Source organism: Trachurus japonicus, chromosome 5, assembly GCF_045865225.1.
Source record: "Trachurus japonicus isolate A0001 chromosome 5, Traja_1.0".
NCBI lineage: Eukaryota > Metazoa > Chordata > Actinopteri > Carangiformes > Carangidae > Trachurus > Trachurus japonicus.
This window is the reverse complement of record NC_140911.1, coordinates 11682688-11705985: the sequence shown is the minus strand read 5'-3', so window position 1 is coordinate 11705985 and position 23298 is coordinate 11682688. Positions and strand designations below refer to the sequence as shown.

Sequence of the window (23298 nt, the reverse complement as noted above, 5' to 3'; positions counted from 1 at the left end):
CCTGTCCACTACAAACATTTGTAAACCTTAATAGTAACTATTTAAGACTGTAAAACTCGGCTTTGCTCAAGGACTCTTCATGAGGGTCGTTGCATGTCAACATGTTCCCTAACTAACCTGCTTAAATGTATACACCACCTATCTGCTTAATGTTTACTGACTCAGTCCAATACGGATCATTCCTCACGTCCACACAGGCCGACAGCCACACTGTGTGTCATACAAATTTTAAGGCACAAAAAAGAAGCAGTGAATATAGTTGGTGTTATACTTACCGTATATAAGGGTGTGTTACAATGTGAAACCGTGAAACAGTGGTAAAAATCTTCCACAGGCCAAAGTCTGTATCCTCAACACAGCTGGTCTCATTTTTTATTGACCCCATTTTGCCTTTAAATAAAACTACATCATTTAATATATTGAATGTTTTGTATTCAAGCTCATTTTCAGTCATTATGTAGGTAAACATGCTGGCCCATACAGGCAGAATCTCAATGCATATAGGCCATAAAAGGACTTCATGCATAGACAATTGTTTTAAGTGTTGGAAAGTGCACAATGATTTGGATAATTATGCAAAGTGTTGAAGTCTATAGGCTGTTAATGTTGCTCTCTGTACTACTTCTTCTTTGCAGCTACACTGTGTCCGGTCCACTACTTTAGCTTCTACATTTCAGGTATAAATAGTCCTATACACCACTGTACTAAACTGAGAACTGCTACATAAAGTATAGCCCCATACTATCAATTAACTGCAGCTGTTTAGCTACTGCATCTGTAATAATGAAGGGAACTGAACTGAACTCCTCCACTAAGGTAGCCTACTTGGGGGAGACCAAGGGGACAAGTAGCATATTGCAGCTCAAATATGGAGGATAACTGTGTGTGTTTGTCCATAGAGACTCATGATAACCTACATTTTCTCTCCCTTTAGATCTGCTGGGGTAAGAAGGCAACAGGCAGAAACTAAAACTATAGGCTACATACCCCGCGGGCAGCTTCATCACACACACGCTCCCGACGAGCTGCTTTCAGCTTTCCACTGAACAACAGTACCATCTTTTGGTCGTGCACTGCCTCCAAGCGGCGTCTCCTCGTGCGCTTGGCTTTTTACCGGGTCTGCGACGTCACCAAACTGCGACGACGTAGTGGAGGAAACAAGCGCCACATTTTCTGCTGCGCCAAATAATAATAATTTTGGCGTTTATTTCGGCGTTTACCGCTTTTAGCTACAACCACAACCAAATCAAATCTGGGGTATGTGTATTCGTGTTGTTACGAGGCGGTGCTGGAAATGCTGCTTTATGTAGATTTAGTGTCGGAAAATTGATGCTGCGCCGGGAAACTGAGTTAGCTAACGTGAGCTAGCGCTAAATTATCCTCATTTTCTGATTCAGTTGGTGATTAAATTATGAGCACATGAGTTCCGATAGGTTTTTAAGATATAATACACGATTTAACTGCCCATATACACTTGTGTTAACCGATTAAATCAGAGGCTAGTTACAGAAATTGATGAAGTTATAGCGTAAACGTTAGCTCTGCAACCACGTCCTGTCAAGTGTCAATGCTTTGGTTTACGTTTCTGTTACCAAACTTACACAATTAGTGTGAAATTATGTAACTGAGAGCTATGACAAAGGTCTGGCAGTAACCATAATATAACAATATCGAAAACCTACTGCAGCATTACTTACATACACACCTTGCTACATCCAGGCGGTTTGTTTTTATAAAGTACTTCACGTTTCCTCTGAGCACGGTTCAAAAACGACAACGTGGTTTGCGTTTTTATTATTAAAATGTCACATCATTTGTCTGTCTTACTTCTCAGGTTGCACATTAGGAGTAACGTTAATGCACCATGAGCTTATTTGGGACGAGCGCCGGGTTTGGGACAGGAGGGACCGGTGTCTTTGGGAGCACAACGACAGACAGCCACAATCCCATGAAGGTAAGACAGGCGAGTACATGGAGAGCATTTTTTACTTTATACTTTACATTTACTAACTTCTAAATCTTATTAACTGTTATGGTGTTCAGGGCTCCAGAATGGCGCTAAATGGGGGGATTTTGCCCCTAAAATTTGAGCCAGTGCAAGTAAATGTTTCATCTACCTGCACTTGTGCAACCAGTAAGTTTGCTGCGTTTGTTAGTTTTTTACACTCAAACAATCTTGAATCTGTCATTATAGGTGGCAGGCCAAGGTGTGTGAGGATCATGAATGAAAAAGAAATACGAATATTTGCTTTGCACGTTGATTTGTGCCCCTAATTTTTCTGTTTGTGTTAAAATTTTAAGTTAGGGGCCACTTTGCTTATAGTAAAAAAAAAAAAAAAAAGTTTGTCTGGAGACCTGTTGTTTCACTGAAAACTTTGCCTTCCACTTCTTACTACAAGTGTTATGTTTCATCTTTATTGTTGGTTTTCCCTATTTGTCCCACAGGATGTTGAAGTGACCTCACCTCCAGATGACAGCATCAGCTGTCTGGCTTTCAGCCCACCCACCATGCCAGGGAACTTCCTCATTGGAGGATCCTGGGCCAATGATGTGAGTTATTTATGCAGCCATCAAATGATGTAGTGTGTATTTAGTGAAACAGGATGGATAACAAATTGTTATGTGGGATAGGAGTGAACGTAAAGGGAGCAACCTTCACCAGGCAGGTCCTCCACCCAGGACTACTTCACAGTAACCTGTTGTATCATCTGACTCTCAGGTTAGGTGCTGGGAGGTGCAAGACAATGGACAGACTGTCCCTAAAGCCCAGCAGATGCACACAGGTCCAGTGCTGGATGCATGCTGGAGTGATGTAAGTCTCATCATCATGCATCATGAGTAATTTCATCCCTGCAGAAGAGGCTGGCTGTTAGACCAGAGAAATGTATAATCTGCTGCTCTCTCCAACCAGGATGGGAGTAAAGTGTTCACTGCTTCCTGTGACAAGACAGCCAAGATGTGGGATCTTAACAGCAATCAAGCAATGCAGATTGCACAGGTTGGATGAAAGTCCCCAAATCAACCGAGTACTTTCACCATGGTCATAACGAGAGAAGTGCGGTCGGCTAAAACCTGTTAACATTTCTCTCCACAGCATGATGGTCCAATCAAAGCAATCCACTGGATAAAAGCTCCCAATTACAGCTGTATCATGACTGGCAGCTGGGACAAAACACTGAAGGTTTGTGCTTTTTGTGGCATTTAACATTTACAATCACTGCAGGGTCCCCAAAGACTTTCATCTTTATTCAGCACACAGCTCAATGTGAGGTTGTCAGTACTGAGGTAAAAGACAGCTTTTCTGTTTTCCTCTGTAGTTCTGGGACACACGCTCTCCCAACCCCATGATGTCTCTGCAGATGCCAGAGAGATGCTACTGTGCAGATGTTGTAAGTGTTTTTTAAGGGTTATGCGTTATATTTGAAATACTTGCTGATCAATTGATGGATTAAGGATATTTTTTTCATCTTCCTGACCCTGATGCATAGGTTTACCCCATGGCAGTGGTTGCCACAGCAGAGAGGGGTCTGATAGTGTATCAGCTGGAGAACCAGCCCTCTGAGTTTCGCAGAATAGACTCTCCTCTCAAACATCAGGTGAATACAAAATGCTATTATCTATCATCTTTTTGTTGTGTTTAGTTCAGCAGTGTACATCCAGATTTGTTGTCCTTTTTTGTTCATCGTTGTCTTTTGATCTACTGAACATTTTTTCCGGCAGCACCGTTGTGTCGCCATATTCAAGGACAAGCAGAACAAGCCCACAGGCTTTGCACTGGGAAGTATCGAGGGCCGAGTGGCCATCCACTACATCAACCCTCCAAACCCGTGAGTGGCTTAAAACAATCAATTTCTTACAGGGGAGCTTTAGTATCTGTCTCTCAGCAGCTGTTACTACCTTACTGTTAAAAGCCTGAGGAACAAAATTACATGTTTGTTTGTTGATTTCTCTCAGAGCCAAAGACAACTTCACCTTCAAGTGCCACAGGTCCAATGGAACCAACACAACCACCCCACAGGACATCTATGCTGTAAGTAGTTTTGACTTTCTGAGACAATGTTGATACTGTGAAATAAGCGTATTGTATTTGTTTTGTTTTTAGATTGAAGACAAAAATTTTTTTTACAAGTTTGTGGATTTTTATTGTTGTGACTTTTTGATTTAGATAGATTCTAGGGCTGTCCCGATTATCATATTTTGATCATTGAATATTCGCGGACATAAAATCGATCAAAATTGAAGCTTCGACGGCCGGGGGTGGGGCGATTGTAGCGGAAATAATGAAAGTAATGGCAAACAAACACTGCATATCTCCAAAATCAGGCAGGTTTGCAGGATGCCAAGTAGCCTACTCATTTTAATGTAACAATTGCTGATGAGAACTGGTGTCAAAAAGGAAAAATAAATAAATAAATCGATCACGGACTTCATGATCGATTACCATGGCAACGAACGAAGCTTCGATTTTTTGCTTTTTTGGGTCAGCCCTACATGATTCCCTCTTCTATTTCTGTTACGTAATATATACAGTGGGGAAAATAAGTCAATAGACTTGCATGGTGAGCATGCATAGATGCCATGGTGGTTGAGTGTATTAATCTTCATACTGCCATCAGTATGTCCTGCAACATACATTTCTGAAGGTCTTGAGAGATCTCTTTGCTTTCAACCATCTTGAGATGCCTCTTGGTGATGAGAAACCTTTTTATAGGCGTCAATTTGGCCTAAACCAGCTGATATTACTTTGCGTTGATTGGGGACAGGATGACTTTCTAAATACTGACAGACTCCAGCTGCGTTCTTGGCTTTCCAAACCTTTTTGCACCTCCTCCTTTTCTTCATGTGTTCAACACTTGTTCCCTGTGTCATTTCACTTTATTACACGTAACTTAATTTATGGACATAAATGTTTGGATTTCTTTGTATGTGTGCATTACTTGGGCTGTTGCCAACATCTGGTGAAAATTTTATGTCAATTGATCTATTACAAATATAATTTTTGAGGAAAATGTTGGTGTGTTCAATACTTATGTCCCCCGCTGTATATACTCTTTGTCAGTTTTCCAAACAGTTTAGTTCAGATCATCATGCAGCTGGACAGATTCAAAGATTATAATACAGTCACTGTGACATATTAACCAGCCTACATGTGATGTTCCTGTATATCTAACTTGCTAATTTCCATATTCTATCAGGTGAATGCTATCTCCTTCCATCCTGTCCATGGCACACTGGCTACTGTGGGCTCAGACGGGCGCTTCAGCTTCTGGGACAAAGACGCCCGCACCAAGCTGAAGACGTCAGAGCAGCTCGACCAGCCCATTACCGCCTGCTGCTTCAACCACAACGGCAACATCTTTGCATATGCTTCCAGTTATGACTGGTCAAAGGTAGGAGGTGTCAAAATCTTTACAGAAGTTGTCATTGTGTGTGTATGTTAGTACTCCAGGGCCTTGTCCACACGGAAACGGAGCCTCAACCAAAACAATCTTTTTCTTGTTCGTTTTGAAAAAAATCTCCCTAAACACGGCATTGTTTCAAGAAATATCTGCGTACACACGGATCCACTGAAAATGACTCAAAACGCTGTAGTGCATACTACACTGTAACGCTGCCACATATAAACACCAAAAACAGAAAAGATAAGGAGAGTTCCTCCACTCTATTCAAACTCCAAATATAAGTGGATTAAATGTTGACTGGGAGTCGTGTCAGTGTAAATATGACGATCGATAATGATTTAACGGACACCATTCAGCCGCAGTGTCCGAGGGACCGACAGTAGTCAGCCGCTATTGCTGTTGTTGTTACGTCCATAGACTATGTACTTAAGTTCAGGTTACAGGTGAGAGCGGTGGGGGGTATGACATCGTTTCACAAAAGATCTGTATATGAAAACGCTGGGGCACGTTTTCAAATGTTGCCACTCTGGGACCCGTTTTTTATTTACGCTGTTTTCGCCTGGACGAAACGCCGAAACGATAAAATACTTACGCAGATTCATTAAAACCGTATTTGTGTGGACGGGCTCTAGTTTTGAAAGCTTGCCTTTTCATTCTAGTCTCTACTCAAAATTGTGCATGGGAGTTACTTCTGTTCTCTAGTCACTGACCGACAAACTGAATCCCCCAGGGTCACGAGTACTACAACCCCCAGAAAAAGAACTACATCTTCCTGAGGAACGCTGCCGAGGAGCTGAAGCCTCGGAACAAGAAATGGTGAGAGAAGGGCAGCCACTGTCTGTAAACCTGGAGATCCTGGTCGTCGGGCAGGGCTGCCCCCACTTCCTCTGACCTTGTGACTCGCTCTGGGCCCTTTCAAGGCACCCTCCCTCGCATGCATGGATTTTGGGCAGTGAGGACAAGATTCAGATCTCAGTGCCGCTACAAGTAGCCACTGTGTATAGGATCGGTGCAGCACTGACTTGAGTGAAGTTACTTTGAAGGCTTGTGTGTTTTCTGCTGTAATAGTGTATACAAGCTACGCTAGCACCTCTACGGGGGAAATTGTTTTAGGAGATGAAGCCTACTGGCTTTTTACAGTATTTTGCCTGTTAGTGAGGAGTTTTTACTGTGACATAGATAAAGCTATTTTTTTAAGTTATTTATTTAGGTTATGGTGATAACTGTGATAACAAAAGTCAAGGGAATATTTAACATATGCAAGCACTTGTTAAAAATGCCTCAAGTGTCATTTGTAAGGATTTATTTTTGTCTGCTTAAGAGTGATTTTGTGCTGTTTATTCTGTGCAAAAAAGGGGCACACTAAGAACACCCTTTCAGAAATAAACAAACAAACAAAAACAACCCAAAAAAATGTTCTTTGTGACTGACTGCTCCCTCCTGTCTTTAGATTCGTCGTGCCAAGTCGCATCTCGTGAGGAAATGCGGAAGACCTGCTGCTTTAGTGTGTGTATGCGCTCGAGACAGACTCCTTCCTTTCGGCAAACACCTGGACCAATGCCATGGTGCTGTGTGTACTGTGCATGGACCAATCTGAGGGGCCTACGTTGATGACAGCAGCGTGACAATTGGTGTTAGAGGTCATCAAAGAACGGGAGGGCTTTATTTGTCATTCATCTTGATGTTTTTTTGTTTTCTTTCATGTGTCCAACTCATGTTTTTTTTTACAGCGTTCCAAAGACTTTTCATTCTCTTGATTTGCTGTTACTCCGTGGTTTAGCTCCATTAATTAAACTGGGATGTAAAAATAAATAACAAAGTGCATACTCTTTAGATTTGAACATGTTTATTCCAACCTGAGAGAGTGAATAGGTTTAAAGGTAACCTATGTTTGCTGTAAAATGTTTGTTGGGGATTAATTGACTTGTAATGTGCATGCAAAACCGTGACCACTATCTCATATTTCAGCTGTAAATCTCTCCATCATGTGGATCTCTGACAATGGAAACATGGCAAAATTAGAATGATAAACTTTGGACAGCATCTGTGTCACAATGACCCCCCTCCTCTGTCTGCTTGTTTTAATCCAAGTCAACCAGCAGGGTGAGCATTTTTGCCCCTCGGTTACCTGTAGATAAGACTGGGAGCTGCATGGTCTGGGAGCTAAGCAGGACAGATGAGATCAAAGCAGGGCAATGGGCTTGTTCATCCAGGTTAAGGTCTTTTGATACACTGGGATACACAGCTGGAAATGGGATTTATCAAGAGGATATGAATGAGGTTGCATGGGCAGCTACAAAGGCCACGTGTGAAAAGTGAACCAGTTCATAGAGGAGAGGGTGTGAATTAAATGCCTTTTATTGAGGTCATTAGACTATCACCTCACTGTTAGCCTGACCCTTGGTACTTAGCAGGGAAACTGCGAGGCACCGAGGGCGGGAAGATAAGCAGCTGCCACAATTCACCGGCTCCTCTCAACTCTCCTGGGGTGACACAGGTAGCACTCCTCTAGACCAGCGTCTCCTCTGCTGCTCCATTAGGCTGTGAGTAGCGTGTAGACAGAAAGTCCTCAGGTTGACTGAACTCCTTTACCTACTGTCTCCTATAATCACTAGGGGAGTAATATGTACCTATAATGTTCAGAAATCAGTGAACATGTTGGATTAACCTGTTGCACTGAAGCCTTGGATCAGTATCTCAACACAAAGAGATTATCAGTGTTTGTGAAGAGCCAACATTAACATGACTATGACAGTGGAAACCAAGCCAAGGCTCCACATGCAGTTATATTTGCTCCAATTACTGTAAATGTGCAATTATTTGTTCATATGATTGACTGGGTAATAAGAGGCAGCCTGTCATGGCCTGCCTGTTTATATATATGTCACTGAATTTCCATTAATAAGGAGCTTCAAAACACAGCTACTGTGGTATCAGTAGTTTGACTGTACATGGTATTTTGTGCAGTAATGATAGATAGATTTTTAATGTATTGAAGTCAAACCGGGAAATGATTGTAAGAGTAGCAAAAGGTAAAAGGGCCAAGGAATAAACACATATTCACATAGATAAAAGTAAAGTAATGTCTAATAGGAGTTTACGGTGTGATTTACACTGTCCTTTTGTTTCAGCTCAACTGTGGTTTTTAAAAAAAGACATTGTTCCTCGCTTTTTCAGGCTGTTTGTGCGACACGACGGTGAGCAAGTGAAGTGAGAGTTTAAAAAAAAAAAAGCGCAAACTTGAACCGCCGCTTATTAAATTTCACAAAGGTGCATTAGACCAGAAGATGAAGACAATTGCTCCCCCCCACTTCCTCCCTTTGCCATCAACGTTAACATTCACCATGTGGCTTTTTTTCTACCGTACAGTGCGCCTCTCTCTTTGTGTTGTAATGGACAAAAGCAGGTGCAGCAGCTCAGGCACCGAGGGGGGAAGGGGAGGACAGCCAATGGGAGACGCCGCTGCCCAAGTTGGCACTCGGCGGCCGCGCTGATTGGTCAAGAGTTAGTTTGTGGGCGGGGCTTCGCTCCTGGCGTATAAAACTCCCGGCACATTTTTCTCGCTTAGTCTGAAAGCGCGAGGCAGCAGCCGGTGTTGTTGTGAGGGCCTGAGCCGCGGAGTCAGCATAGCAACGCAGCGAAAGTCGTGGATGTCATCAGGTTGCTGCTGGGAAAAAACAAAAAAACTGAGCGAAGAAGGTCGCAAGGAGAAAGAGGAAGAAACAAAAGAAGAAAACTACAGGTGTTTTTGTTTCACTGATGCCGCGACGCTGTTAGGCATCATCAGCCCGCTTTTAGCTGAGCCTCCGGTCCGGGTCCGGTCCTCTCGTTTCTTGACCAATGCTTCTGCATCAGTTCATGAACGGAGCTCTGGAAGTCATGCATCCCACACCGCTGCAGAAAGACACCACTTTTACCAAGATCTTTGTGGGCGGGCTGCCGTACCACACCAACGACGCCTCTCTGAGAAAATACTTCGAGGCTTTCGGAGACATTGACGAGGCGGTGGTGATAACGGACAGACAGACCGGTAAATCCAGAGGATACGGCTTTGTAAGTACAAACAAGTGTGCAGCACACACATGCACACACACATGCACGCACATACACGCTGACCCCCCCACAGTCATTATATACTTTGTACTATTAAACCACAGCAGCACCAGCTCGCTTTATTTCCGCCGTGCAGCCTAGTTCCTGTTGATTGTCTTTTTTAAAAGCACGTTGAAAGTGTTTGCTTTCTGCATGACAATCACCCACTCACCCCTCCACTTTATGTGCCCCCCCTCCCCCCTTTATCTACATGCGTGCACGTATATGACTAAGTATAAATGCTGGTTATCTGCTGCTGCATGTAGTCATTGAGATACAAGTCAAAAGGAGAGCCCCCCTTCCTCCTCCTCCTCCTTCTCCTCTTCCTCCTCCTCTCTCCCCTCACTGAGGCTTAAACGCACAATTGCACAGCATCTCTGTTTTTTCCCCTGACTGGCTGTTATTTCAGCCTAATGAGGATGAGGGATCACACAAGTTGATGGGTAACTAAGAAGATTATATTTCAACATATGTCTGATGTCCACCACCACCCCCCTGCCCCCTCTAAACCTCCCAAATGAAGTCTCTCCCCCCCCCCCCTCTCTCAATCACCCTTGGCTTGAGCAGCCAAGTCTTATGGCTGTGTGTGTGTGTGTGTGTGTGTGTGTGTGAGAGAGAGAGAGAGAGAGAGAGAGACTGCACTCACATCTTGCTTGCTTTATATGGTTATTTTGGAGCAGTGGGGAGGTTGACCTTGCACACTCTGCCCTCCATTGTCACGGACTGGAGCACTTGGCTGTAGCACATGATTTATATCATATCTTGACTGCTGAGAGAGGAAAATCCAAAATCAACAAATGGCCTCTCTTCTCATCTGTGAATTTATGTTTAATTTTCTCTTTGATGTTTATTTATTTTTGATTTCTTTTAAGGCAGACGACAGTCACCACAGGCTGTAAACTCTTTTTAAAAAAAAACCCAGCTTGTTTATGATCTGTGAACTGCAGTCTGGTCTCAGTGAATGGGACAGACAGGGGGAATAAAGTCCATTTGTACATTAATCACAACTTGATCTTTGGCCACTGTGGCTGCAATGACAAATACCCCTCCCAAATCCCCTGTGATGTCTAATTTGAAGCTACACTAATAGATGACTTATCCCGTTCCAAGCAGATAAAGACTTCCATTCTCTCTTTGACACAAAGAACAGAAGCAGGACAAGAAATGCAAATATTTACCAGAACCTTGGAAAGACACATCAGCGCTAATGTTCTGCCGGGCCAAAGAAGGAATGGAAAACTGTCATGTCTGCATGTTTACTTCTAAAGGCTGAGTTGTAAGACAATTGCTCTTGGTGTTTACTCATCATCTCTCTCTAACCCAGAGGAAAGCGGTCCTGTGAGTCTAGCTGGTATCAAACGGCTGCGCACACACAGGACTGGTGTTTCAGGTTAAACAGGCTCAGGGCGATGTGGGTGCTGCTGCAACCGGGACAAAACATGGTTGAAAATAATCAGCACTTAATGCTCTTTTTTTTTTCTTTGGCGTGAGGCAACCTGCTAATTCTGTTTCCAAGTGTTTCAGTTGGATAGGTAGCTGGCAGCAGCAGCAGGAGGAGGGAGGGAGGGAGGGAGGGAGGTGCCCCAAAGCTGAGCTCACCTTTTTTTTTTTTTTTTCCTTATAAACACACTTCAGAGGTGGATTAGTAAACCCCCCCCCCCACCCACCCCACAGCAAGGCTCTTCACAGTGTAAACACAGCCTCGCTCCTTCCTGTGTGTTCACAACACAGGCCCTGGAGTGGGCTTTGTTCCGAATCCCTCCACTACGAAGAAACCTACTTGCTTTTCTTTTTTCAACGTCCTCTTAAAACAATGCAAGCCATGGCCTACATTCGCTGCTCGGAGGTGACTGAACCCTCCGAGTTGGCAGAACATGGCAATCAAAACAGAAGGACTCGTCTAATGCCAGGAGGGAGGGAGAAGAGGGAGGGCTAGACTAATACCAATCTCCTTAATATTTTGTCCCTAATTGGATAAGCTCCTTGTTGCTCTTCCCAGATCCATATTTCAGCAGCTCTGCCCGTGGCTGAGTGGCAGACAAGTGGCTGACTACTGCTGCTGTGGGCAGTTTTCAAAGCTTATCATTGTGCTTTGTTTGTACTTCCCTTTCTTCTTCTTCAGAGAAACAGAGTCTTAACAGTGGAAAGTCTGTGGGGGGAATTTTATGATAAGAACCAACTCGCTGAAGTCTGATTTATGTGTCAAGTGTTCTTGTTCACATCCTAAATGGTTAACGTGTAAAGAGCTGGGGGGGACGCGGCACTGCTTTTGTAATATGAGACGATGTTTTGGGTTTTTTTTTTTTTTAATGGTCCCGTTTGAGACCTTGTTGTGACTCTGTGCGACTCCGTCTCCCTAGGTGACGATGACGGACCGAGGAGCGGCCGAGAGAGCCTGCAAGGATCCCAACCCCATCATCGACGGCAGGAAGGCCAACGTGAACCTGGCCTACCTGGGCGCCAAGCCTCGCAGCATACAGACAGGTATAGATGATGGTAAATCATTTATTTTTTTTAAAGACGTGAAAATCTCGCTGCCTCCATCCTGCTCAACCTACAGTGAGGACCAGCGGAGCTTATCACGTCGCTGTGGGGAGAACGTCTCAGCCTGCTCAAGCGTACAAACAAATGTGCAATAAATCACCTCTTTTAAGCTCTGTTCAAACTTCTGCTTTTAACTGTTGTGTCACATTTAGGGATAAAAAAAACACAGTTTGCTATCATTTAATGTGAGTTACATACTGTAGTAGTTTGCCTTTCTCACACTAAGGCAATCCATACAGCAGATTGTATATTTACATATCAAATAGCATTAATTTTCCCTAGTTGCATACTTGTTTATACTGCTGTTTACTGCATTTTTGAAACTGTTGGTGCATTATGGGTAGGTTTGAAACAGACTCTGTCTCTCTCTCTCTCTGCCCTCTGTGTATTGTTCTCTGGTCCTCCTCTGTAAATGCAAATGCTGTGTGTCTGACAGCCGGCCTCCTATCTTCCAGGCATATCCATCGGAGTGCAGCCCATTCACCCAGCACTCATCCAGAGGCAGTATGGGTAAGTGAGCGGGGGAGTGGGCTCTTCTCGTTGTGTTCTCTAGTGTTACGCTCTGTGGAATCGCCACTAGGCCACTATTTCTTTGACAAACAGGGCCTCTGGAAAGTACATGTCAGTTTCTATGACCACATGCAATTCCACAAGTGGTCTGTTAGCATATTTGGGTTTTGTAGGGGGCCGGGAGATGATTCACGTATCTGTGATAATAGAAGAGCATTCCAGAGGTGAATGTGTGACTCCCTTGTTAACTTCTGTCAGACGGTCTCTTGACGCGTGTACCTGCCTCGGTCGGCCGTGTTACTGAGACGGCTTCCCTAGCAGTGGCCGTTGTTGTAGAAACAGCCGGGATGGAGTCGATGTGCTGCGGTCTGCCGAGCAGCTAATGAGCATTTCACGGGCGGTAATGATTCCCGTCACCCCCTGCAGCTCTCACATATCACGCCTGGAGCCATAGCCTCGCAGAACCATTCATATTTTACACACGAAAGCCTCAGATATGTTTGGGAGACTGAAATCCCTGTCACCCTTTTTTAAATCAGTTTGGAGAACATGTTTTGACACGCACAGCTCTCGGGGATACACACACTGATACAACTGACACATCTTGACTGCATCAGAAAGCACAATATCGAACCTTTAATTCTTAATTTCTTCCAGTCATATATTCACCAAACGTTGACGAGATTGAGCTTCATGAATATAAATTTTTTCCTTTTTGATATCAGTGTGGTTTGAATATTTTTGGGTTGTACATCGTTCAGATAAAACCTTGAGAATTTTAATGGACCTTGAGCAAATTGCAATATGCATTTTCACAGTTTTTCTGGCATTTTCTAAACTATGTGATGCATCGATTAGCCAGGAAATTGTTGCATGAAAGTGGTAAACCACCCAGATCCTCACTTATCTTATGATCAGTCTTACTGCTTAAACAGAAGACACTCCGTAATTGTGTGATATTTGTTTTGTGAAATAATAACACTGAAGGTTAATGTTTAACTTCATTAAAAAAAAAAAAAACCCTGCAGTAAGTCAACTTGCACATTAATAAATAATGAAAGCATCAGCAGATGCAGTTTAACACAGTCTGACGTGAATGTATTAGGCCGAGCTCCATGGAAATCCCAGGACGGTCCACAGGGACGGGGACGAAATAAGAAACATTCGGTGGTTTTGGAGGTCGCTGAACCCAAAAAGGGAACTGACGAGAAGCGTATGTTAACCATACCCCCTCTGTCGGATCACACTAAGTCTGAATGACAAGTCGGGGGGGGTCCACCGCCGCTAACATGTCCCATCATGTCCCAATGCCGAATGAACGAGGACGCCGGAAAGTCCCCTCTCGTGTCCACGCTCCTGCCGCCACACTGAGCCATGAATTGTACCAAAAAACCCGAGAGAGTTTGAAATGTTGAGCAGCACAGAGCAGCTTTGAGGCATGTGTCTGACAGGTGCTGGATCGAATTACAGCCTTTTACACCCCCCTTAATCTCCCATGACCACCGCCCTAGAGACCCAGAGAGGCGCACGCAGCACCTGTCCGCCTGCCTCTGAGATTTTTTCCCTCTGTATGGCGGGTGACAGACGCAGGCCTCCCTAAGATGCCAGGCGTACAAGTGGCTTTTCTTTCAGCCCCCACCCCATCCCCCCCCCAAAAAAACCTCTTCACAACATATGGTGTGAGGAGTAGGATTTTAAAACCGCGCTAGCATGTAGCTGTGGTACGCTGGTATGGACTCACTGCTGTCTGTGTGTGTGTGTGTGTGTGGCTGTGGTCAGCAGATGCTGAGGACTGTAAGGGCCAGAGGGGGTCACCGAGGCCGCGGACATTGTTTTGATGGGGAGGGGAAGAGTTGTCGTATAGCTTGCAGATTCATCTCCCCTCATGCGTCTCCTCCTCCGCTCCACACACAGACCTGTTTCCTTCCCACATCAATTCATCCTGTCTTTTTTTTTTTTTTTTTTTTAATTCCCCTTCAGTGTTTCTTACTTAAATTTCTCCTATTACAGTTCTGCCTCAGATGGAGAGAGAGACACTGAAAACTGACACCTCTGTGAGACTAGGAGGGAGGAGGTGGGGGGTTTAAAGAGGAGATTGAAGGAAGGGGGGGGGGGTGTTTTGGGACTAATGCTTAATGAGGCAGTGTGCTCCCTAGGAAACGCACCTCTACAGGTGTCAAACAAAACACCTTTTTTTTTTCTTTTTCCTCCTCTCGCTTTGAAAGAATATTCACAACCCTCCTTTTTAAACAAAGGAAGAAAATCAAGTCCTCATACAAGTTTTGTGAGGCGTCGTTTGATTCCTCCAGTCGGTCCTGCCCCCGTCTGTTTTCACACGTTGCGTTGCAGTGAGTCATCCACCGAAGGTCATTCGTGTTATCGCGTAGAAATATTTAGCTGCTCCGTGTGGTATCGTTCAGGCTTTTCACATCGGCTCAATAAGTGGCCTTCATTAATGATGGATACCGTCCTGAATTTTCGAATGTTTACCGGCGAGCCGGTGTTTTCGGGTGAGCGTGCCTGAGCCTACAGAGTGGCACGGTGTCAAACACACCAACCGACCGACCGACCGTCAGCACAAAAGCAGCTGACGTGTGACCCTCCGGCCGTCATCCGCATTCCCCCACCACCGCCACCACTGTCCCACAATCCACTTGGCATCTGGCATCTCTGTGGCCTGAGTGCAGGCGACTGTCCCTAAATCGCCTTTTTTTTTTTTTTCCTTTTTTCTTTTCCATCTCCATCTTTTTCTGTCACACCAAAGATATCATACAGGAAAGCTTCATCTCTCTTTGACTCGCTTCGGGCTCACAGCATTTACATTATTTTCTATTCCACTTTACAAGTACAAGGTCAGTGGATTTTAAGCCCAGGTTGAGGCAAAATGCCCCGTGGCCACAGAGAAGGCCGGCTCATTATACATGATGGCGAGTGAAAGCATATATGCCCCGTGGCATTAATGTATGGTCATCTTTGAAAGCTGTGTGTGAGAGTGAATGCCTCTTTGTGAGCAGCTCAATAGCACTGTGAGGGCAAAGTGTAGATTGCGCTCATGGTGGGGGTTGCCATCATTTGCCTATGCTTACATGGTTACATGCCGCTGTTATCTGTTTTTTTTTTATGTATGCGTTGGCCACTGAATCGCCACATGTCTCAGACTTGAGCCTCTGTTCTGAAAAGCACTTGTTTTGAAGTTTTAATCACAGATATGACTTTTTGCTTTCATTCCAACAGCGAGATTACAACCTTTTTCTTGCATCTTTGTATTGACACAATAGGACCTTTATGGTATTTGCTGACAATAATCATTGTGCCATGGTTGCTCTCTGCTGCCAGTTGACCAGTGCCCCAGCAGAGGATCAGAAGATGCCCACAGTACAGGACTAGTCCCGAGGAGGGGGTTTGACAGAAAATGTCTGCCCACCACCCGCCCCCATCCTCCTCCTCCCTCAGCCAGCCTCTCTCCAAGGTGCCAATAATGGCTTGAGAGTGCAGTGCGGTGTGCTGTGATGGATTGAAGTGCCTTTTTTATCTTTTTCCCCTCTTGTGTGATATGAACTGAAGAGCTTATGCTGATTGTGGTGTGACTCTTTCCCTATTATGGCATGGTTTGGGGTTTGCAGTGGTAACTGGTGTGTGGGTGGATGGGTGGGTGGGTGGAAGATTGGGGGGAGGAGGAGGAGGAGGAGGAGGGGTCAGGGAACTGGTGCGGGTGTGTTTTTGCGCGTGTGTGTGTGTGTTTGAGAGCGTGGTGACATCCCTATCCATGCATGCTTCCTTCCTTTGCTGTGTTGACTTCATGTCTGCTGCCTCTCACTGCTGGTCCTCGTCTTCTGATCTGGACTGAATCTAAAATTAAAAAAAAACATTAAATCCAGTTCACAAAAGGAAGATGTTATCGGCACTGAGATGCAGCTGAAGAGCAGAAGTCAGAGTGACATTTGTTGTGACAATCGTGTCTTTTTGTTTTGAGGTGTGTGTCTGTTTGTGTGGATATCCCCCCCCCCAAAAAAAAGAAGTGTAGTATCAGGAGTAAAGGCTCTCAAAACACAGCCAGTTACATCACCCTTTATATGTGTAATGATGTAAAGCCCCCCCTCCTCCTCTCTGTCTTCTTCTAGACAGCATCTCAGGAGAGGTACTTCAGCTCCTGAGTAAAAATAGACCCTTTCTCTTTCCCTTCCCCTTCCTGCATGGATAAAGTATAAGGCAGACAGAGAGGGGGAGATGGGAGAGTCCCCAGACCCCACAGCTCTAATCAGCTGCATCAGAGAGCCGACCCACGAGGCCTCGCCAGAGCCTGGCACCCAGCCCCGACCAGCTCCCCCGCCACCGCCACCGTTACCCCCCCCCCCCAGCAGCAAGCATCATCACCTGTGATAGTCTGTGTGAGATTTACACACAGAGTGAGAACTAGAGGAGACTGCAACTTCTGCACTGCCTTCATGCACTTCCCCTTTGTGTGTGTGTGTGTGTGTGTGTGTGTGTCTGTGTGTGTGTGTGTTCAGCGAGTGAAGAGCAGCAGCTGTTAAAACACTCCGCTGATGCCTGAACTTGAAAACCTGCCAGTAACGGCTGACTCTATCATTCACTCTCAACCACCACCCCTCCTCCTCCTCCTCCTCCTCCTCCCATCCACCTTTAGGAGGCCCTACCTAACAGGTTTTGTAGGTTTTTTTACTAACTGACACACAGACTGAGGGTTGAGTCACCTTCCCCTCCTGACCTCCTCTGCCTCTCGTCTATTTAGTCTTCAATAACAGAGGATCTGTGTGAGAACGCTCCAAGTCCAGGACACCTACAGAGAGTTTATATTCCCAACACGCTCACCCTCTGGGAGCAATGTAAACAATAGAAGCCAGGCCTTGGGATTTCTCTACTCTGCATCGCCTCTGTCTAACCGCCGCCCCCCCCTTCCTCTCTGTTGGGTCTTTGTGTCTGTGTGCAGGTTGGCCCAGCCGTACGTCTACCCACAAGCCTTTGTGCAGCCCAGCCTGGTGCTGCCCACTCAGGTCTCCACCTCCGTCAGCAGCAGCCCTTACCTGGACTACAGCACGGCCTACAGCCAGTACGCCCAGGCCGCCTTTGAGCAGCAGTACCCGTACGCCGCCTCCCCCGCCGGCTTCCTAGGCTACAGCTACGCCACCAGCCCCACGGCCACGGCCGGCCCGGCCCCCGCCGCCACGGCCCCCGCCACCGTCCACCCCACCCTGCCCTCCGCCGCCGGCCCGGGCCCGGCCTTCCTGCACTACGCCCCACAGCAGCACATCCAGCCAGACCGAATGCAGTGAGCTGGAGAGGAAGCAGGGAAGAGGGAGGAGGGGGGTGCAGGTGGAGGAAGATGAGGAGGAGTAAAAGGAGTTGCAGTCGCTGACCTTTGAGCAGAGGATGATGAACACCCTGTAGGGTGACCCTGCTGTCGTCAACAGGAGCTTTCAGGAAAAAGGGTGGGACAATTGCACTATACGATCAGGATGAGCCATTTGCTCATTGGTTAAGGGGTCAAAGGGGAGGGGGGGGGGGGCTTTGAGAGGACTGTCGATGTTCAGGTTGGGAAGCTAAAAAAGCATAAAGTATGTGGTTGCTTCCAAGGGCTTCCAGAAGCTGACACTTCATTTTTTTTATTATTATTATTATTATTATTATGATTATTATTATTATTATTGTTGTCATTTTTTATTGTCCTTTATTATTGTATTAATGTCATTGTCATGTTCTGTTTATATGCCATTATTATCAATGTTATCATTTGTTGGCTCAATCAGTGGATGTTATGTGTGTCCATGGTACATATCGATGTTTAGAGAGCTATCTGGGACATGTAACACCTCTTTCCTTCCAACTACATAGTATCTGGGGGAGGGAGGGAGGGAGGGGGGGGGGGGTATGAAGGGAGCTGCTGCTTTAGGACAATGGGGGGACGGTCTGAAACGGGGGTGCAAGGGTGATGATTGAGGAAGCACACGGCTTAGCCTCTCGACATATCTGTGGTCCCATCCTGGTGCTATTCACAGTGAGGCGACGCACCGCCTCACGAACAAACCTCCAGCGTTCAACGCCACCCAGGAGGACGACAAGGAGATTTCACCTCAAGGACAAAGCAGAGAGTTTCAGTATGAGACTGCAGGAGCTTCGATGTTTCTGAGAGATGTCAGGACTACACTTTTTTTTTTCATTTTTTAAAATTCTTTTTAATTAAAGAGGCCTTAATAAAGAAAGAACTTTTTTGAAACTCTTGATTCTTCAAGCGCTCGCCCCATCACAGAACCAAGTGCAGAAAGCCCTTTTGTAACTGGCCGTTTTTCAGCAGTCAGTCATATTAATCTTGCTTACTTGGGTCTTGATCATTTCAGATGGATGTAGATAATCACATGCAGTATGTGGGCGATGGAAACCAAGAAAGGTAGCCGACACTGAGCTCAAACACAGTGTATTTCTTTTTCTTTCTTCTTCTCTTCTCACTGAGATTGTCATAAACTGTTGCTCTCAAAAAGGACATTCATGTACAGCATTTTAAAATGTTTTCAGTACATTTACAATATTTATATGTAGGTATTTATAAGAGGTACTAAGTTAAAAAAAAATAGCTTCTTTTTTTTGTTACCATGAATATAGTTGTGGCACTGATGTCATTTAACCTGCAGATCCACAGGTGTTGTATTCATTTTGTTTTGTCCTGTCACCATGTCAGTGGGACGCCCGGTGCATGGAACTACAGTAGAAGCTCATTTGTAGATCCTTGACTGGTCGCAACAGAAATTCTCTAGGTTTTTTTTTTTTTTTTTTCAATAAAGATGTCTTTTACAGTCCCTTCAAAGAAGCCATATCCAAAAAATTAAATAAAAATAAATAATTTGTACTTTAAGGAGCCTCCTGGGTTGTTCTTTGTTTAAATAAAGCACCAAGAGGAGACAACAATCCTGTCGCCTCCTGCAGAATGTAAACCACTTGAGTTATTTGTGTTTACAGTTGTGTGTGTGTGTGTTATTGCAATGTCATTGTGCTCATAGCGACACTGAAATGCAGAGCCTGCTGAGATGATACTGTGAAAAGCCTGCGGGGTGAGAAAGTTCACTTAAAAGTGTGTGTGTGTGTGTGTACGCACTTGTTATCACGGCAGTGTGTGCTGGTAGATCCTGTACTACAGGGGGCCCGGACTTTTATCAATCCACAGCACCACCACCTGCCAGGGTTGCTGGGTGTTCCCTCGGCCAACACACTTGCGTTTGCGCTCTCTGTCTCTCTCTGAAAAGCGGTTTGAAGCCCCATTACCCCGAGCAGCAAGTAACCTTTTTTTTTCACTCTGCCAAACAAGCTCAGCTTGCTCTGTTTCCCAGCAGCGTCTCTACATGTTTGTGCTTACATCAGCTTCTTTTGAAGATGTGTCACTTCTAAACCCCACTTAGGCCCAGACAACAAAACACAGGCAAGGTTGTTAGAACACAAACACATCCATTATCTTTTCTGCTCCTACCCTGGGTGTCATTTATCTACCCAGCCATGATTTACAGCTTGGCCTTCATTTCAGTAGAGGCCTCAGTGGTGCTTTGTTTTGATGGAAATCCTTTCAGACCTTATTTACTCATGACATGCCTCACTTAATCACACAAACATCCTGCCCTGTTACCTGTCGGTTTCCATTCTGATCCCTTATAGCTGTGGAGTTTTTTTTTTGCAAACCATGTGTTTATCAAAGGGTTAAATTAAGATCAAGACAGTAGGACAAAACCAGCAGCTCTGTGAGGTTATACATGTATCCATAACAGGGCTGTAAGCTAAATGCTAACATCAACATGATAACATGAAATGACACTAACACTGACTATGCTATGCTTGTGTTCAGAAGGTTTCATTATAATAATCATTATCACCCTCTGTGGTCCCAAAAATTAGCACTAAACATAACCAAAGTGGATAGGAATGTCATTAGCTCTGTAGGTATTTAATCATAAACAAATGTGTTAGACAGACTTATATGTCCTTATCAAACTCCACAACAGTCTAGCCAATAGTTATTAAGGTATCAGTTTGGACCAACGCCTGAAGAGACAAACTTCAACAGAGTTTGTGTGTCGTCTCAGACAAACAACTTGGCTCAGTAAATTGTGAAGGAGTCACACTAAGCCTTTTTGATGAAGTTTCCCCATGTTTGGAAATCCTGCTTGTATGTGCTAATTATAGTGTAAAAAGGATCTGAGTCTCTAACCAAAACCCCCATGTTTTTTTCCCCCAGACTTTCCAGCAGGAGAGAACTGGATGTGATCAATAAAATTGACACTTCCCTTTTCTTAGATCCAGTAAATTTTTGTTTTTTTTTAATGGTGTATGAAAAAGTCCCATTGTTTTTCAGTGATGACAGCAGAGCTGGAGCTGTGTTGAGGGATGTCACGTGACTTTATAGCAAACAAGTGAGGAAACTTGATGAAAACCATGCAGTGTCTTCAGAGAGACCGCAGGAGATGACAACATAAAGAACAAGTTGCAGTTTTTATAGCCGAATCGCGTCACAGATTTTTAAACACACTTTGCGTTCAACTGAATTGATGTCTGTGCCTCTGCTGTGTTTACTGGTTGTTACAGCTCTGGTCCGTCTGTTCCCTTCACTTTGCCATGTTTATCTTTCACTATCTCCCTCTTCACAGTTTGTGATCTCCCTTGCACATTTATTTACTCAACTTTTCTGCTTGTTATGCGCCCCACACCCCCACCCAATATCTCTCCCTTTCTTCCTCACTTCAGCGCCTGTGGTGCTGTTTCTCCTCACATCCCACTGTGTCTTTCTCCCTCCCTTCTTCCCCCGTGTCTAACATCCCTTCGTTTTCTCTCCATCCTTTTCTCCTTCTTGCTTTTCTCCCTGTGAATCACACCAGAAAGGAGCAAAAACAGAGCCGGGTGTCAGCTTGATGAACGAGGTCATACAGGCCCAGCAGACCCTGTTGTGCTGAGTCATCATAAGGCCCCTCTCGCTCTCTCGCTCTCTTTCTCCCTCTCTCGCTCTGTCTCTCCCTCTCTTTCACTTTCACACGTACATACAAAGTAGACTCAGTCAAATCTCACTCCTAGCACACTTCTCACCCTGTTGTACAACTCTGACGTCAAGGGATTCCACAGAAGTGGCATAAAAACAGACTCACCTTATCAGACCTCAGCCTGACTTTTAATTGCAACCAGGCAAAGAAACCTTGCTCAACTGGCACTGACAGCTATAGGATACCTTGAAGTTGGCCTCATTTAGCATCATGTAAAAATGTGTTTGACTTGCATCATCAAGTTCGTGATGAGAAACATAATTTAAATGATTAGCTTAATGTACAACAAAAAGAAAATATTAAGTTACTTCTTATTTTTGATTAAACAGTGATCATAGACACAGAGACAAGAGATAATAATAATAATAATAATAATGAAAATCGTTATATGCTAACATACAGTACATACATAACAAACACTGTGCTACTAAGCAACATTAGTAAAAGTGATCGTTTAAGGCTTAAGTGAAAATGCAACACTACTAAGTAAGGGTGTTGTGGTACAGTTTTGTTTTGACTTGCTGTTTCGCCTGGATGCTCACTGTGTGCGTAATGTTAGCATTTGTGACAGCATGATTAATTGCATCTATACAAAGGAGTAATGCCATTTCATTTATCAACTCAAATGATATATGACATTTGTGAGCACTCGGGGAAGCCCCATTTGGAAGTTAATGCTATATAGAAAATTGCAAATAGTGAGTTTATGTGCTCATTATTTTGTCATGGCCTGTGATCAGGCATTAGTATTATTTCACGCAAATGTTCCCTCATTTGATGAATCCTTTTTTTTTATGCCTGACTGGCCCTATCTCTATATTCTCCTGCATGTGTCTGTTTGGCATGACAGACTCCTGATCCACATGGTCTAAGGCCTGGGGAGTGTCAGCGCTGTGGCTTCAGATAGGCCACTGATTCAAGTTATATTTACCCAGGCTCACAGAGGAAACGACCAGACCCCATGCAGAAACCCATCGCACACTCTCTCATGTGGCCTTTTTCTGCACCAATACCACATTTAGATACCATGGACAGGTCTGGGAGACAGTCAGTAGGTGGTGGCAGGGGGAGTGTAAAAGGATAAATAGGTGTAAATAGGATAGTCAGTGGTAAATGTAAGTTGAAGGGGGGGTCACGAATACCTGTTTAGAAACACTGTTGCATACAAATGTGTTCATATTTGGTGTATTAACGTTGTTTGTGTATTACACTCTCTGAGCTATGGGAAGTAGGACAGACAGGATTAACTGTAAGCAAGGGGAACAGCAGCTCAGAGCAACAGTCATTAATAGTAATAATAGAGTCATTAATACCAAATTTCCATACAGATGGGATATCTGTGAAGAACGCTATGCTCTGGTCGAGGTTAATACAAGCTTTTGTTGCCTCCACACAGTAGGGGAATGGTGCAATAGATGGTATTACTTTCATTGATGATTTATTGAAGGTTTAAATGTTACCAAAATTACAGTAGAAATGAAATGGAAACATGGGAGTGAAATAAAAATCACCAAATAGCAACGCCTTTTGTTACAACCCTGGACAAAGGGAGAAGAGTAATGAGGAAATATGGATTAAAAGCAGTTCAGATGAGTGTTAAGCTGCCAGTAAGTTCTCGCAAAGCTGAGCAACCTGATCATTCAGAGTAACAAGGAATTCAGCCAGTTCAGCCAGAAAGACTAGCCACGCTGCAGTCTGAAAACAACATACTTGTTTCACCT

At 44.5% G+C, this 23298-nt stretch overlaps 2 protein-coding genes across 7 annotated transcripts in view; both read left to right on the top strand.

The window, feature by feature from the left end:
• Positions 1 to 1129: 1129 nt before the first annotated feature.
• Positions 1130 to 7233, top strand: rae1 (ribonucleic acid export 1). 5 transcript variants are annotated; one of them, XM_085776200.1, is made up of 13 exons: positions 1130 to 1257; positions 1835 to 1954; positions 2446 to 2550; positions 2720 to 2812; positions 2912 to 2998; positions 3095 to 3181; positions 3318 to 3389; positions 3489 to 3596; positions 3721 to 3827; positions 3955 to 4030; positions 5196 to 5390; positions 6133 to 6218; positions 6853 to 7233. In XM_085776200.1, coding segments are annotated over exons 2-13 (1107 nt in total). In that variant the 5' UTR covers positions 1130 to 1257; positions 1835 to 1864; the 3' UTR covers positions 6854 to 7233. The 5 variants fall into 5 exon arrangements, with proteins under 5 accessions (XP_085632326.1, XP_085632322.1, XP_085632323.1 ...); XM_085776196.1 differs by having other exon boundaries at positions 1835 to 1963; XM_085776197.1 differs by having other exon boundaries at positions 1130 to 1271; positions 1850 to 1963.
• Positions 7234 to 9002: 1769 nt separating this feature from the next.
• LOC146987151 (RNA-binding protein 38-like) overlaps positions 9003 to 23298 on the top strand; it is a 212487-nt gene continuing 198191 nt past the window's right edge. Inside the window, exons 1-4 of one of the 2 annotated variants that reach the window (XM_085776221.1) lie at positions 9003 to 9455; positions 11855 to 11978; positions 12494 to 12548; positions 17497 to 17873. In XM_085776221.1, coding sequence (XP_085632347.1) covers positions 9243 to 9455; positions 11855 to 11978; positions 12494 to 12548; positions 17497 to 17839 — 735 coding nt within the window. In that variant the 5' untranslated portion in view covers positions 9003 to 9242 and the 3' untranslated portion in view covers positions 17840 to 17873. Of the gene's footprint in view, positions 9456 to 11854; positions 11979 to 12493; positions 12549 to 17496; positions 19414 to 23298 lie in introns of those variants that run through there. The other variant, XM_085776220.1, reaches the window with a different exon arrangement.

Excerpts from the sequence above, each read along its gene's own strand:
- rae1 (XM_085776196.1), top strand. The coding sequence starts at position 1,865 with ATGAGCTTATTTGGGACGAGCGCCGGGTTTGGGACAGGAGGGACCGGT. Across the intron at positions 3,182-3,317 it reads GCTGGGACAAAACACTGAAG|TTCTGGGACACACGCTCTCC; the intron begins GTTTGTGCTTTT and ends TTTCCTCTGTAG. Across the intron at positions 3,390-3,488 it reads GATGCTACTGTGCAGATGTT|GTTTACCCCATGGCAGTGGT; the intron begins GTAAGTGTTTTT and ends CCTGATGCATAG.